Source organism: Adiantum capillus-veneris, chromosome 29, assembly GCF_014529385.1.
Source record: "Adiantum capillus-veneris isolate H3 chromosome 29, ASM1452938v2, whole genome shotgun sequence".
Classification (NCBI taxonomy): domain Eukaryota; kingdom Viridiplantae; phylum Streptophyta; class Polypodiopsida; order Polypodiales; family Pteridaceae; genus Adiantum; species Adiantum capillus-veneris.
The window spans coordinates 22,389,678-22,406,469 of record NC_140959.1 but is presented as its reverse complement, the minus strand read 5'-3'; the positions used below and the strand labels follow the sequence as shown (position 1 = coordinate 22,406,469).

Below are 16,792 nucleotides of genomic sequence, written 5' to 3'. Positions count from 1 at the left end.
CTGGAGTTTTCTCACGCTATGGCTGGAATTTTTTTATGTTTATTATATTTGGTTGTGTTCATACTGTCTGGTCACTGAGTTTATAAGGTTTTTAACCTTTTAACTTAAAAACACACGTAAAAACCTTATGTTCTGACCAAACTGGACCATCATTCGCTCGGTCATTTTCATGCCTCTCCCGACTCAACCTATCTACTCTCGTCGGGACGTATTTACATTGTGTCCGGCAGGCCACTACCGTGGGCGGCCACGGTGAAAATATTAAATTATGACTTTTATGAGCCCTGAAGGGACACCATCTTATTCATGCGCTTGTTCTGACCGGTTTTGCACTTTGTCCGGCTATTGTTGTACTTATTATACTATCCGGACCGTGATAAATTCCCAAATGGCACATTGCACCGGGAAATTTACCCGTTCATATTAATTGGTACCATAAATTCATAAATTCATATATTCATCCTGTATGCACAAAAATCATTTTCATTTAACTGTAGCCGTAGCTAAAACTATTACAGTGGCGATGGTTGAAACTAAAAATCGTTGGTGTTGCTAATGGCCGAGGGCTGAATCACTAATGGAACGAAAGGTTGAAATCGACGGCGAGGGTAGGCTGAATGCTGGCTGAAAAACGCTGATGCAAGGCTATAAAAACGTTGGTACTTCTGGTCCTTGAGAGACTCTGCTTCTCTGATCCTCTGCCTTCTACTGGCGCCCAAGGGGCTTCATTTATAGGTCTATATCCATTTGCCCTACCTACTTTCAATAAATGTCATGTCAAAGTCACTTATCAATAAATGACTTAAGTGACTGTTCACATGCCTATATGCTTAAGTGACTTAATTGTGCGAGAGGGTATGCAACTATGACCGGCCTGGGTATGCACGTCCTGCTAGAGGCTCACAAAGTGCCAAGCTAGGTCCTAAGCTAGACTACAACTGACGCTAGACTGTAGCAGAATCTCGTCCACGTAGCGCAAGTGCAGTGCGCACGTGACATCCTCCCCTATTAAAGGTGAGACACAACTGCCAAACTTCTATCTATACTTCTGATCTGATGCTTGTGGATGCATAAGCCGACGAAAACTCCTCCAAACTTGTGGATACTACGAATGTAGGTTCTGTTGTGATCTAGCCACCAACCATACGAGTTGCTAGGTAGCCTTACCATTGTCGCAGAATACCAACCTTGATGTTGACTTTGCCTTGGAGGAAGTACGACCAATCAAATAGTTTAGGGTGAAAACATCGCGGGTGAAGGTAAGGGTGCTCGGAGGTAGTTCCAAGGGTTGCTTGTCGACGAAGTGGATGCACAGTACATTCAAATGCCAATGCAGAAGAGGTTTAGGGATCCTTTCTCCAACTCCTTCGATATCCGCATACAAGGCAAGCAAATCTTGGTATTCAAGATCTGGATTTTCGTGTATGCGACGTCCATCTTCTTAGTTCACAGACGTAGCGATGAAGACAGGTGCGCACCCGATGTGCGATGGACTAAGGGGGAGTGGCTAATAAGCCTGGGATCGGGCCACGAAGATTCCTTCAAGAAAAAAAACTGGGAGAGGTTTTTTGGGTTCTTGGTTCTGCTTGGGTTCTTGGTGGTTCCTCCCTTGAGCTCGCAAAGCCAAAGCAAGCACAGAGCTTTGATACCAATGTCAGGTGCAGCGGAAGTGTTTAAGGATTTAGCTCGGATCTAGTACTCTGCACAAACACAAGGTTACTTTACTTCACTTGAAAGAACTGAACTGAACTGAAAGAAAGAGAGAAAAGCAGAGAGAGAGAGAGAGAGAGAGAGAGAGAGAGAGACGACACCGCATCCCAACCACCCTCAAGGGCCCCCTTGCTTTGTTGCCAGAGCAAGCACCTGCTTTATTAATTGCACAAATGATGATAAAATGATGCTAAATGCTGAGATGGTGAATGCTAATGGGTACTTGATGCAGATGCTTGGTACTACTACGATATTGACTGGGTACTGCGGGTACTTGGTATTTGCTACTGCGGGTTCTTGGTACTTGGTACGATGACGACAACGACGAGGAGGAGGCGCCTGTGGGCTGATCTGCTATCGCCCGAGAGTGGCGATGGCTGAAACTGAAAATCGTTGGTGTTGCTAATGGCTGAGGGGGGTCTTTTAGACATTTTCCCTACCTACTTTCAATAAATGTCATGTCAAAGTCACTTATTAATGAATGGCTTAAGTGACTGTTCATATGCATGTATGCTTAAGTGACTTAACTGTGGGAGAGGGTATGCAACTATGACCGGCCTGGGCATGCACGTCTTGCTAGAGGCTCACAAAGTGCCAGGCTAGGTCCTAAGCTAGACTACGACTCACACTAGACTGTAGCAAAAGCTCGTCCATGTAGCGCAAGTGCAGTGCGCACGTAACAGGTATTTATGTTTATATTAACACTTGAGCAAAGTACAAATTCCGCGGGCCATCTCTGCTCAATGCTCGTCGGCAAACTCTGAGTGGAAGAGAGGCCCTAGGTACATATTTAAAGGCCCATCGCCTCTCAAAAGCAGTACATGAAAAGCTTCAGTTCTTAAAAGCATTCACGTCCAAAAAGCTAGCGCTCTTTATAGCCAACGCAAAACGCGGGTTTCCGTACAATCTGCCACGTCAGCCAGCCAGCAGGTTTTTCGGGTCCTGCCGTACAGCTGCCATTTCAACGTGAATCGCAGAATTCCCCGCCGCGTCAACAGCTGCACGTTTATGTTTCCTTTGTGTCCCCATCGGCCCCATCGGCCCCATCGGGCGGGACCCCCATAAGTAGGTAAAAGGTCAAGTCCAAGAGGTTGTTACACTTGACAATGAAGTTTTAACATCCGTTGAGGCCAAAGTCAGACTATAGGACAAATCAGATACATCATTGTCACTACATTGAAAAAAGGGGGGCAAATAAAATTCCAATGCTCTCCATGCTCGTTCATACTACAAGGTGGTGCACCTATCTACTGTTTATGTATCCTCCTTGGTGTCTTCTTTGGCTGACCTGAAAATTCTTTAATCACTGCTTTGCCTCGTTTGTATAGACAGCCCATTTGCCTTGTTTTATGACTTTTATATACTCTGGGCAAGTTCTTGATTCTTGTTCTTGAAGTTGTGTGTAGGGGGGTGGGTGTCCACACGTGACTTGTGCATTTGTGTGTTTCCCCTCTCAGAGAGAGAAGGCTGTTCCGCGGGAATGGGGGCGTGCGGGGGGGGGGGGGGGGGGGGGGGGGGGGTGGGGGGTTATGATGAGACTTAGAGCCCAAATCAGCAAGACTGAAAGAACTGATATTATACTTGCTGTTTTTCAACTCGAAGGGCCATTGTTTTGATTCCACGCAAGCATAGCCAACAATCAAAGGGAGCTAATCCGGTGCCTTCTGCATTCTGAAGGAAGTAGATTTCTTTGGCTAACCTGCAAACTATGACAAATTCATGCTCAATATCTCTGAGTTATCAACATTTCCCTGTATTGTGCCATGCAAACATTACCCTTTACATATAACATCGGTATCATTATCAGTCACAAAGACACAAGCAATGGATAGACCTTTCTCCTTTGACAGCAAGCACTCCCGCCATCAAGTCACTGTGCCCCGAAATGAATTTTGTGGCCGAATGCATTACAATATCTGCAATGAAGGTCTGAGAAAGAACTTAGATAAGGCTCATTGAAGTTTAAGCATTGCTAGACAAATCTACTTAATCTTCCAATTTGGATAATGTCCGCTATTAAAACCCTTTAATAGCCATATAATCATACAATTACAGTAGTTGGGCGGCATAACAAAAGAGAGGGTGTCACCTGCCCCAAGATCAAGTGGCTTGGAAAGGACTGGAGACATGATGCTATTATCTACCATCACCAAAGCATTGTGTTGATGAGCAATTCTTGTGATTTCCTGTTCAGCAGACACAAGAGAAATTAGCAAGTGTACATAACACAACTCAAAACATGTTTATTCTTATGATACAAATCATTTTAACTGACAAAAGTATAAGGAAGAAGTTGTTTCTCACTCGTATATTTGACACCATTAGCCGGGGATTCGTCGGACTTTCCAACCACACAATCTTCGTTTTTGGGCCAATAGCTGAGCCTATGTCCTGCAAGTTTGTCGTATCAACGCGCCTAGGAGAGAGCGCATGGTCATGATCCATTAAGATAACGAATACAATTTAGTAGCTTAACAAGACATGAGACTAGATTTTTAACATTTTGGTAAAAACATTTGCACTATATAGTATATCCAAACCATGAATATGATTTTGACAAGAATGTAATGCGCAAACCCTAGACAGTTTTGTAGTACTTACAATGTGACCCTCATATAGATTATTTTAACAACCTAGAAGGCTTGTAGGTCCTAGGAGAATCATTATCATGATTGGTAAAAAAAATTTGTACAGCAAAAGATTCATGAGACTGTTTACAATTTGAAAACTTTTCATCAACTTATCTTGGAGATAGCAAGTAGACGCAACATAAGAATGTCCAGGGCCACTTGAATGTCCTCTTAACAGTAGCATCATAGAAAATAACTTTCATTTTAATGCTTTTGTCTCTGCAGCTTAGACAATACTCAGGATTCTTGCTCAATTAACGTGTGCCCTGTGGTCAAGACACCATTCTTTGACATAAGTCAACCCTCTTGTAGGCTGTATCCTTGCACTGCAAGTTTTTCAGTAAATCTTTTACCTCCCAACCTTCAGTGCTTGAGTGACAGTGGCACAATACAAAAGCCAAAGGTAGGTGTGTGTGATTCTAAAATCACAAAAATGTATCATTTCTCTTGTGATATTTTTACACGTCTACGACCCTTTTTATTCTTGCTATCCTTGCCACCGGAGCTTTGCTAGTAAAGATATTGCATCAAACTATGAGAATACCTAGGAGAAAGGGCCACAATTAGCTCATAATAATCATCGAAATAGTGAAAATGGGTTTAAAAGCTAATACACGTATCACCTCATCTAAAAATAGGGCAACTGGACCAAAAAAAGTGACTGGTAAAAGGTCCAAGACAATGATGGTGGACCAAAATGGGCTAGGATGCATGTGCAAGGCCAATGGTCAGCCTAAAGGACAGATCAAATACATCAATTGGTACATTCTACTTTAGAAGCCACACATGGCACATAAAAAAGAAAGAAAAACTAACTGCAACTCCAAGGCTCTCAAGTAATGCATACAGGCACAACTCTAGAGTAATGTATATGAGCACAAATTACAAATAGTTGTGCACGATGAAACTGTTATTCAAAAATGATACTGACTAGGGGATCATTATGTTTCATACACTTATCAAAGGCATGTGAGTAAGATAAAAACATCAACAAAATATTAATGCATTAAAAGAAAATATCAGCAATACATGATGGGTTACTTACTTTTTCGCATGAGAAAACAGAATAACAATGCATACTCTGACTATAACTGAAAAGCTTCCTCAGCCCATGTCTAACTAATGCACAGAGAGAGCAAAATTTCTTACTTAACAATCAATCCTGCTCTTGGAGCCACTTGTGAAAGCAGCCGATCAGACCCCCCGTAAATATCATCACCAGTAACTATCTCATCTCCTGAAATTGTTTTTATTTGCAAAGTTAAGACCACACAAGGCCACTCCTTGACTAAAACTTGAACCAGAAACAAAAATAACCTGCTCTTGCAAGGTGGGTGACCGTAGCAAGGGCAGCCATCCCACTGTTGAAACAGAAAGCTTTGTCAGCACCCTCCAGCTTTGCAAGCAGCCTGCATTGAAAATAAATACAGAAAACTGTGAGCAGGTTCACGCACACAGACCGGACATTCATGTATTCATAAGTATAGACACATACGATTCAAGTACAGTTCGCGTAGGGTTTCCACTTCTTGTGTAGTCATAAGGGCCATTCTCAGTTGCAGAGGGCTACAGGAGGCAATCCATAAGCCAACTGTTGTGATGCAAAAAAGCTAAAGCATTAAAGGTCTGTCACATGTGTACCTGTTTAAAGGTTGCTGTTTGATAAAGAGGGGTGCTAAGGGCACCATATGGGTCGAATGTATTTGGAAAGTTCAAAATACTGGTTGATATCCCTAAATCTTCAGATCCTGAATGCACAGGGAAACACATAATAAGCAAGAAGAATAAACAAAAATTGTCACACGCCCCCATTTAAGCAATGTAAGATATGTTACTCTAACACCAATTTCTCTCACTTTTCACAAATTATGCTTTCACGGAGTAAACATCTTACAACAGGGCTTTCACCGAGACATCGTACAGACAAAACTGGCTAAACCTTGCAACTGTGGGGCTTCATAACGCAGAAGAAAAATTATCGTAGATACCAGTGGTGTAACAAGCTGCACATTTTTTTAGCAACAAAATCAAGCTTCTCAAAAACTTTGCAACCTAAATGAAAAGAAACATCCCATGGTTTTAACTGTTTGAAGGTTTCGAGGCTTTGAAACGTTTCATTTTAGGACAAGAAAAACATGAAACAGGTCTCGTAGTATATATAGTGTGTGCGTGCATGTGTCTGTGTGTGTGTGTGTGTGTGTGTGTGTGTGTGTGTGCGTGCACAATGTACATCATACATACATACATGTAAGTACACACACATACACATACATACATACGATAGCTACATATGTATGTATGTATGCATGCACCCACACGTCTATATGTGTATCTGTGTGTGTGTGTGTGGTAGAGAGAGAGAGAGAGAGAGAGAGAGAGAGAGAGAGAGAGAGCAAGCTTTTCCAAGGTTTTGCTTGCCGTGAGTTTTGCATCGCACTCGTTTCGCCAAAACGTTTCGTAGTTTTCAAAGTTTTAAACCTATAAAACTGGTTTTTATGTCACACTGTTTGCAGCCCAAGTAAAAGAACTCCTTAAATGAGATCCGAGGAAGGATCAAAACAATGATAAGTCACGAGTGTTCCATATAAACATGACTGACGCTCTGACAAGTGAAAATACCACATTCTTAAATCATCCCTAATGGAAGTTTCTCACAAACTTCTTGCAAAAACACAATCTCTCAAAAAACCTTCCAAGGGCAGGCTGTATGCTGTGAATTGTCAAAACCTGGTGACCTAGCACATTACCAGCCTGAGGAGGAAAACCCGAAAGCAGAGCCAACCAAGAGCCGAAGCATAGCGCCAATGTTTGAGCTGAGCAGCCCGGATTTTTCTGCAGGATGTGGACCACAAATCAGGGACTGTACAGCAGCATGCTGATGTCGCAGTACAGATGGCGCTGCTGGGCAGTGTGCGGATGTTGCTGACATTGCAGATTTCATGCTGAAGAAGTGTACATGAAAACCATCCTATCCAAAAGCATCTCGTCCCAAAAGTTGGCCTCCAAAGCCACCAGTGCAATTCGCAAAAATCCGTACAGCTGCCACGTCAATAGTCAACGCAAAACGTGGAAGTCCATACAACTGCCACGTCATCAGTTTTCTATGCAAGTTATGTGTGTGTATGTGACTGCTTTAATTTAGGCCCCATCAATCGGGGTCCCATAAGTTCGTGGGGGTTAGGATTTTAATCGTAACCCTACTTTAATGATTGGGCCACTCCACGAGACTTGGTGAGTTAGGAAGTCCTGCTTCTTCTTTTGATTCTATTAGGGTTTAGGCCCTCGGCCGGGATCTGCAGGTAGGCTAGGGTTAGGGCTAAGGTGCCCAACCCTCTTGGTCTTCAGTGGCTTGATACGTCACCCCAAGAGAGCATTGGCCCCAAGCTCTAGCGCCCCTTTCGATATATCTTAATATTGCTTCAGCACGGTACAACTCTAGCAACACCGCTCTGCACCTCCACATGGTAGGATGCCAGAGAATGAGCCCTCAGCACATACTTAAGGGCGCTTTGCCTACAAAAAGCAGATTACATAAAAGGCATCCTATCCAAAAGCATTTGGTCCCAAAAGTTGGCGCCCAAAGCCACCAACGCAATTCGCGGAGATCCGTACAGCTGCCACATCAGCAGTCAGCGCAAAACGCGGGCGTCCGTATAGCTCTCACATCTTCAGTTTTCTACGCAAGTTATTTGTGTGGGTGTGTGGGTGTGTCTGCGCGCGTACACGTGTGTGTGTGTGTGTGACTCCTTTAATTTAGGCCCCATCAATCGGGGTTCCATAAGTTGGCAGAGGTTAGGATTAAAATCCTAACCCTACTTTAATAATTGGGCCACTCGACGAGACTTGTAAGTTAGTAAGTCCTTCTACTTCTCCTATTTTTGTTAGGGTTTAGGCCCCTCAACCGTGACATGAAGGTTGGCTAGGGTTAGGGTTAAGGTGCCCAACCCTATTGGTCTTTAGTGGCTTGGACACTAGACATGCACGTCCTACGTACACACTCACAAGGGTGCAAGAATACTTCTTAGATTATCCTAAACCCCACAAATAAAAATTAGCTTGTCCACATGCACATCAGGTTAGATGTGCACGTGGTATCCCCTCCTTTTCAAGGTGAGGTATTGGTATCGAGCAGCATGGCTTCCGTGTAGTCCACCAACAACTCTGTGTAAACCGGGAAGAAATCTTTGCCGTCCCACTACTGCGTGGGTGCTGCGAAACTTGAACTTCAAGAAGGACTACAATGCTTGCTTCTTTGAGCCGCTCCAAAAGCGATGCAGAATAATTTGCTCTGGCTCCATGTTTTCAACTTTGTCTACAATCTCGGGTTCGACTTCTTCAAGAAACTCCTTTGAGGGATCTCTTCCAAACAACGTCAACCAAAAAACACACAAAATGGTGTGCATTGACCATGAATTAGACAACCACAAATTCATAGACACATCTTTTTTCTTTTTAATGACTAGAAAAGGACTATGCCTCCTAAAAGACTGTGGGTGAAATGCAAATGAAAAATGTGACGGAGTGTCATACTTTCCAAAGAGTGCTTTCCAAAAATGTGACGGAGTGTTGTATTTTCCAAAGAGTGCTTGCCAAAAATGTGATCGAAACTTCAACTTTCTACCTAAAACAGTCGACTCTGGCAAACCACCGAGGGAATACCAATGCTTGATGGACAATCGTGCTAATGCTCGTGCTGTGATTATCTCCAACCAAGGAATGAGCATGCAAAATTTATTGACACGACAAACAATGGTGAAACATTGTGTATTCCTTGAATGCAATCTTTCTACCTTTCTAAAGTTGATGTTTATGCTTCTATGCTCATTCATGAGTGAATCATGTGCATCGTGCAATATATATACCTTCATAAGTTCAAAATAGAGTTGAACTCACGAATTATAAGAGGGAATTAAGCACTCATAAAACTAAAAGAGCAAGGGACACAAGAAAAGAAAAAAAAAACTAAATCACTTTATTTGCTACGAAACAAAACTAGATAAACCAAAACATTATTAACTTAAAAATGTTTTTAGAAAAGACATGCGCAAAATAAGTTGACTTAGCTTACTTGGCTAAAACTTAAAACAAGTACTCAACTTTGAACAAAAAAGGATAAGACATCTTAAAAACTTAAATCCTAGAAATCAAACTTCACACAATAACTTCTAAAGGAACACATTCGTAAGTCCTAACGTAAGCTAAATACAAAATCGGAAAATGAATACTACTACAAACCTACGAAGAAGAGGCTGTACATAACCAAAGAAGTTCAAGATCCAAACTTGACAATATGTGACCTCAACTTCGCTGCTTGTCCAAACAAGAAGAATAAGATTATCACCTTTATCATGCATAGCTTGGACAACAACTATGACATCCCTACTCATGTCGTCCAGTGCCCAAGATTAGGTATAGGTTTGTATATAGAGGTAATTCATGCTTTGAACGTACTCTACAAAACCAACGAGCTGAGTTTCTATCACCCTCCGGAGGTGATGGGCATACTCAACCATGATAAAGGCTAGCATTTGTCAAGCTAGAGTAAAAATACTAGAAGCGCTAGAGATCAAAACAACAAAATAGTGTGTTACTAAGTCAAACAATAAGTGGGCATTTAAGCTCCCCACTTTTATTGAGTTTATGACGAATTATCTTGAACATTCCAAAGGAAGAAACATTAAAAGTAAACTTACTACGATGCAAAAATAAACAAAGGTTTTTCATGATTCTTTTGAATGTGTATCCTTTCTCAACGAGTAAAGAAATAAGATGGCACGATTGAACAACAAAAGGAGGTTTACTAGAAAAAAAAATGAGAAAATCTAAATAGTTGAGAGCAAATGACACCGTACTTAGCTAAAGAGAAATGTTTGAAGAAATGTGAGGCATACAGATGATATTTACATTGGCATATTCTGGTTCAAGGCGCTTATCATAGATATCTACTTCTAATTCCGAGGGAGACTGAAAAATCCTAAGGTCTAAAAAGGCACAACAATCTATTTGTGATATAGTTAAGTTCACAAAACTCCTTAGGATAAATTTCTCCATCTACAGAACTCAAATTCAAGTACATAAAATCTTGAAAAGAAGGAACGTCAAACACAAAAAGATCAGCTACAAAGCGTCTTACATTGCATAACTTGTGCAAAAATATTGGGCAAGTGTTAGCAAGGACAAGACACTCCATAAAATCAAACTCATACGTAAAGATAGAAATTAGCAAGAAAAACAGCACAATATGGTGCCCATAGGGATACCAGTTGTTTGCTTGAAAAGAGAGTCATCGACGCTTATATATAAATTGTTCAAAAAAAAAAATAACCAAAATATGATGTCAATGTCATCTACAATCCTGGTGAATCTCTTTCTTTCTTTGTCTACATCTACATTCTTACTTTTAAACCATAAGAAGTCAAAGTTCACGGCTGACTTTTCTACTAGCAATGCCTTGTACTTATCCTTCTCAAGCTTATCCGCAAAAACTTTTGAAATAAAAGACTTGACTTTGAATTTAAGGTCCTCCAAATTTAACTTCGTATATAGCGTTGTAAATCAAAAGTTTGGAGACAAAGGAGAAGATTTCTCTTTAAGGCTTCTTGAAGAGTTCAAAAACTTTATAACAAGAATCACACCTACTGAATATACCTAGATAAATCTAGGATAAGCCCACGTTCAACCTTGAAGGAAAGTGCAAGGTATAGACCCATGGTAATCACACCTACTGAATCATTTAAAATCCAACTTGAATCAATGAGTACGTCTGCTTCCTTTAGCAGATTTTTCCACAATTCATTTATGCTAGATAAAATGGCTTTGAAACAATATCTAAGCCATTTGGAAACCTCGTTCAACAACAATCGATAGTAACTACATGACCCAAAGCTCCATTTGCATAAGAAGAAAAGGCGGTTTTACTACAAGGACAATCAATACTTAATTTTTAAAATTACATCCGATGTCACTATAGTTAAAATCTTTTTGTCCTAAAGTTTTCGCATATACCTTTCTCACACAAGGAGGGAGAGCATCCAAAGCTTCGTGAGATCTCAAAATAGAGGTTAATCCAATCTTGTCTAAGTCGGGGGAGATAAAGATAGTCATCAACAAAGCTTTCTTTCCAACCAAGGGATTTTTCAGACTAGACACTTGACTTCAGAAATTTGCTTAACAGTACTCGAAGTTGAGTACTATGAGACTCTCTTAGCTCCAAATTTTCATAAGAGTAGTTCTCAAGGGTATACAAGAGCTTAAATAGAATCCTTATATTATACCTCTGAAATAATTTATAAGAAAAAGAACCCAACTCCATGGCTCTAGATAGGTAAATCAATCTCTGTTTGAAACCCCTATATGCAAAAATTCTATGGTTAGAAGGGCCATCACACTGAATTCTAGAGATTAAAGCCCTAGGGAGACCTTATACTCTACTAGAAATGTGTTGTGCAAGACAACTCCATTGATTTCAGGGATAGAAGGTGGATCTGAACAAGAACCTTTAGAAATCTAAGTTCTTTTAGACTGACTTGAAGGGAGATTTAACTCCGGTTTGGGATGCCTTCGCCAAAGCATAGGTTTCTTATCGTAAATTGTCTTATTTTTACGTAAAGAAGACTTTCCTTCCAAGTTGAAACCTTTAGGGAAAAAGGTATGCAAAGTTCTCATCCAAAACAACTCTCGAGGCCACCCTGATTTATAAAACTCTTTAGAGTTTCTAAAATTACCCTCTTATGTGCTCAGTAGGAAAACAACGGAAAGACTCAAAGCCATGTTTTGCTATTGCCGCATACAAGGGTTTCACACTTTTACATACGGTTGTAAGGTGCAGCGGAAGTGAATGTTGATATTGCTCAAGATGAGTGCTCCGAACTGTGCTCAAGGGTTCCTTTGATGACTAGGTCTGAAAACGCCGATGAATCTAGGCTGAAAACGTTGGTGTATCTGAGCTGAAAATGCTGGTGTAGACCTGCTGAAAACGTTGTCTATGGTTGGCTGGAAACGTTGTGGTTGACTGTTGAAAATGTTGTTGTAGACAGGCTGAAAACGTTGTTGTAAATAGGCTGAAAACGCTGGCGTTGAAGGCTGATGGTACTTGCTGAAAAATGCTAGGTCTTGCTGAGGGTTCTTACTGAGAAAAACGCTATATGGCCTGCTGCAAGAGGTTGCATGTGCTCTCTTTGTTTCTTCTGCCTCTACTGAGTGACTGCCAGGTTTCTTTAATGTTTCCTTAGCAATTTGCCCTATTCACTTTTCTAACAAAAGTCACTTATTAATAAATAAGTGAAAAAAGTGTATTTTGGGAAAAAGGGCTCTATGCTCTGTAAAATGCTCATGATGGTTACTGAATGTCATGTTGATGATCATGCTGTGTACAACCAGAGGATATGCAACTAATCTAAGTGCCTGAACATGCACGGCCTGCGTACACACTCACAAAGGTGCCATAACACTTCCTAAGCTGACCTGAACCCTAGACTTGAGATAGCTTGTCCACATGCACATAGGGTTAGATATGCAGGCGACAAGTTGCTCGCTTCTCTTAGATGTTCCTGAAAACGGACAAAAGCTGTTCGAAAGGATTGGCCAACATACATCATAGGACTATCATGAATACTATAAATTACATAAATAACTTGAGAGGTATGAACCGGACTTAAAGGACGATCTACCATAAGATGTTTTTTCTTTAAACGCCTCAAACGATTGAGGGCTTTTATGGAAGAACTCGTGTAATGAGTACTAACTAAGACATTCTTGAGGAAGCCTAACAAATAGGACCATCACTAAAAACATGCAAATTCTTCAAATTAGACTTAGCTAAAAACTTAAATCTTTCTTCATACATCTTATGACTACTTCTAGCTACTGAAAAGAAAGAAGGGTCGAAAAGACGTACCTAAGAGTCATCAACAGTGCTGGTTGAAGCTAAAGAAGACAGGATCACGAATGAGAGACACAAAAGATGTATACCGACTCTTCATGCTACCAAAAGATACATTCTGAATGGGTAGTGGTAACTGTGGACCTCGACTCGAGAGACCGGCCTTGTCCTTCGTAATTGAACGCATCTACAGTTGTGTTAGCTTTACTAGGAACATAATCAATCAAACCACCAGATTGCTCAAAATTTTGAGGCAATCTAGCTTGACGGTCGCTCCTAAATGCACTAGGCAGAGATTGGAGCAACTTGAGGGCTTGATGATCAATACTGACTACTGAATCTCTACCACACAGAATGCTTCTCAAGCTTAAGAGAAAGAACGACAGATTGAGATTCCTTATCATTAAATAACTAATTCTTTTTTGAACTATATGATTCTGTACTGAATTGTATGTGTTATCCCCTTTCAAAACACAAGTAAGAGATTAGTGACAAAGAAGGAATACTCTACTCACAAAGAATGACCAGGGGAGAGGCCCCTTCGATAAAGAGAGTAAGCGTATTTTCCTCCCCATCAACTTGAGGCTTAAGCTCACGAAACCACTTGATGCCGAAAATCATATCACATCCAGAGAGAAGAGACAACAAACTGACCACAAAAAACTGTGTCTTGAGCTGAGATTGTTACACAAGGACAATTATACATGATGGAAGAGTGCATGCAAGGAGAAAATCCAAAAACGGCAATGGGGTCCATTGGACAAGCTTCTAAACATGCGCTCTTTACAAGAGAATCGCTAATCACACCATGCACACTACCAGGATCAAACAAGATCACAATGCGCTGATCAATCATATGACCATAACACTTCATGAGAGACTCATCTAAATGATCATTAGAAACTTGGGGCACACTAGTTTTCTCACCTATGACACTAACAGAAGATGTGGATTCTATGGGTGTTGTGGCTTCTTTCATAGGACAATCACTTTTCATGCGACCTTCAGTGTGACACTTAAAGCATCTTCCTTCCTTTCTATACTCGGTTCTTCTTCAAGACTTAACCAACCTCTTACAATTCTTTGATCACATTTTTCATCAGGTGTCAACTTAAGTGGTATTCTGAATTTTACCCTTTCTCTTACCATTCTGTTGATTCTATTGGTTTTGACTTGTTCTCCTTCGGCTTACCTTTGCTATGCTTCATTTCTCGCTTGAGAGCGATTCTGACAGTGGTAATGCAATCAATGGGGTCTAAGACTTCTACATCATATTTGATGTACTCGTCCAGACTAAAGAGAAAAGCCTCCTTGAGATCCTCATATGACTTACACAATTGCACACCAATCTGCAAAATACATTTAGAAAAGACATAACAGGAGTCCCATTTTGCTTGAGGCCTCTCCAATCCTCTTTCAACTGATCAAGGTACTGCGGTGGCATAAAACGAGCCCTGAGCTTATCTTGGACGTCGACCCAACTATAAGACAATGGTTCACTATCCGCGGCATGCTCAAGATGCTCAACCAAGTGTGCCTCTTGCTAGGCTTGATACTAATAAATGGCATCGCTCTACAAATACATGGCAATAGTCAAAACTTTACTGTTACTACTTGTCTTGGTAGTAGCGAAGTAAGCATTAAATTGATGCAACCAAGAGTAAATCAAAGATGCATCCATCTTACCATCATACTTATTAAAAGTCGGCCTTTCAATGATTGGATTGTTGAAGTCGTCATCTATACCTAGTCTGCGTGATGACTCACTGGCCTCCTTTAGTGGATCGCTCTTCAAGGAGAGCACATGCAGGATCAAGTCTTGCATCCGTTGGTCTTGCAGCACCTCACGCTCTAACTCCATATCTACCCTCTTTTCTTCAGCCACTATGCGTCGAGCTTCGCATTCCCTCTCTAGAGCCATGCGTTCCCTTTCCACAGCAGCCCACTGAGCCTCCTTTTCCCTTTTGGCTTCGGCTCGCTGAACTTCCTTTTCCCTTTACCAAAGCCTCCATAGAATTTGATGCAATCCGTGGCGTAGATGAGGATGGAGGCGGATTCAATGATCCTCCTAGTGTAGGGACCATGCACTGAGTACTGGGGTACTTGGAGTACTTAAGAGTACTTGGATTCTTGGGGTACTTGGGATACTTGGGGTTCTTGGGTACTTGGAATTCTTGGTACTTGATATTGCTTGCAATCTAGGTTTAAGAAGGTAGCCTTGCGCTCACACCAAGGTTGCTTTTCCCCACCTCATGTCAATTGGCATGTCCCAATGTGCAAGGTCCACTCTCAAAGATTGGAAATGAGGAACAAGGGAAGGCTGGACAAGCCCTTCTTTTCTGGGTTACCTATCACTCTTCAAAAACACGGCCACGCCCAAGTGGTCTTGCGTTACGTACAATCTGAAACAAGCAAAAATAATTTTGTGGTTATTTTATGGCTTGATGACCCTGAAGGCATAGAGATGAAGATGGGATGGACTAAGGGAGAAAAATCTGAGAGCGGTTCTTTAGGTTCTTTTCTTGAGTGATGATACCGAACACTGCCAAAGAGCTCTAATACCAATGTAATGTGCAATGAAAGTTATTGATGATGAATGCTCGGGATGAGTGCGTACTCAAGGTTCCTTTTACTTCAAGAGAGAGCTCCTTTTACTTCATGAGAGAAATGTGCAATAGACCAGAGAGAAGAGAGAATGATACTGTGACTAAAGGTTTTGTGAGTGTAGAGAGAGAATAACACCAGATGGGGTTCCAACCCCCCTGCTAAGGGCCCCCCTCTCTATATAAAGAAATACCGGAAGGGGCACCATAGTTCGGGGCCAGTGCACTTTGAGGGTGGAACTACACCACTCCGTGTCTCGTGTGTAGTTTATCTCTTTCAGTTCAGTTGTTTGAAGTGCTTAAATTATGTTAAAGTTAGTTCTTTCAGTTGGCATGTGGTGCCTATTCCGTTACACCAGTAGTTCAGCACTAAATCAACTATCAGCACAGGGTTTTGCTTCATACCAGACTCGGATAGCAAATCAGCCTAGCGTTTTCAGTTTTCAGCCCATCCTCGACATGAGCCATAACAGATCAGCCCATAGCCTCGTCGTCAATCGCAGAACCCTTTTGTTATACTAGCATTTTCAATTTCCAGCATTTAGCCTCTCAGATCCAAGCATCGGTAGCAAGATCCCATCAGCATCTCAACATCTAGGACCATTGTATCAACATTTGTGCAATCTATAGCAAATACCTAACGAGGTAAAACACCTATGGCTCTGCTCTGCATCTCCCGCGACTAGAATGCCAGAGAGTGAGCCCACAGCACATATTTAAAGGCCCTTGGCCATCTAAAAGCAGTTACATGAAAAGCAACAAGTCTAAAAGCGATTGGTCCAAAAGCAAGCGCCCATAGGGCTGTCCATACATTGTTGCCACGTCATCACTGTTAGCACAAATCGTAGTTCTTATACAACTGCCACATCATCACTGTCTATGCAATCTTTTGGGTGTGTGATAGTTCTGCTCTATTTTAAGTTGGGCTCCTCCATTAAAGTTATATAAGTTGTGTGAGAGTGCGTGTG

At 41.4% G+C, this 16,792-nt stretch overlaps 1 protein-coding gene across 1 annotated transcript in view; it reads right to left on the bottom strand.

Moving 5' to 3' along the window:
* LOC147418886 (cystathionine beta-lyase, chloroplastic-like) overlaps positions 1–16,792 on the bottom strand; it is a 45,657-nt gene that overhangs the window by 6,238 nt on the left and 22,627 nt on the right. The window contains exons 2-9 of the mRNA XM_086506355.1: positions 5,982–6,088; positions 5,836–5,906; positions 5,658–5,749; positions 5,490–5,577; positions 4,015–4,126; positions 3,800–3,896; positions 3,545–3,626; positions 3,292–3,409 (exon numbers count right to left, since the gene is read on the bottom strand). Coding sequence (XP_086362481.1) covers positions 3,292–3,409; positions 3,545–3,626; positions 3,800–3,896; positions 4,015–4,126; positions 5,490–5,577; positions 5,658–5,749; positions 5,836–5,906; positions 5,982–6,088 — 767 coding nt within the window. The remainder of the gene's footprint in view (positions 1–3,291; positions 3,410–3,544; positions 3,627–3,799; positions 3,897–4,014; positions 4,127–5,489; positions 5,578–5,657; positions 5,750–5,835; positions 5,907–5,981; positions 6,089–16,792) is intronic.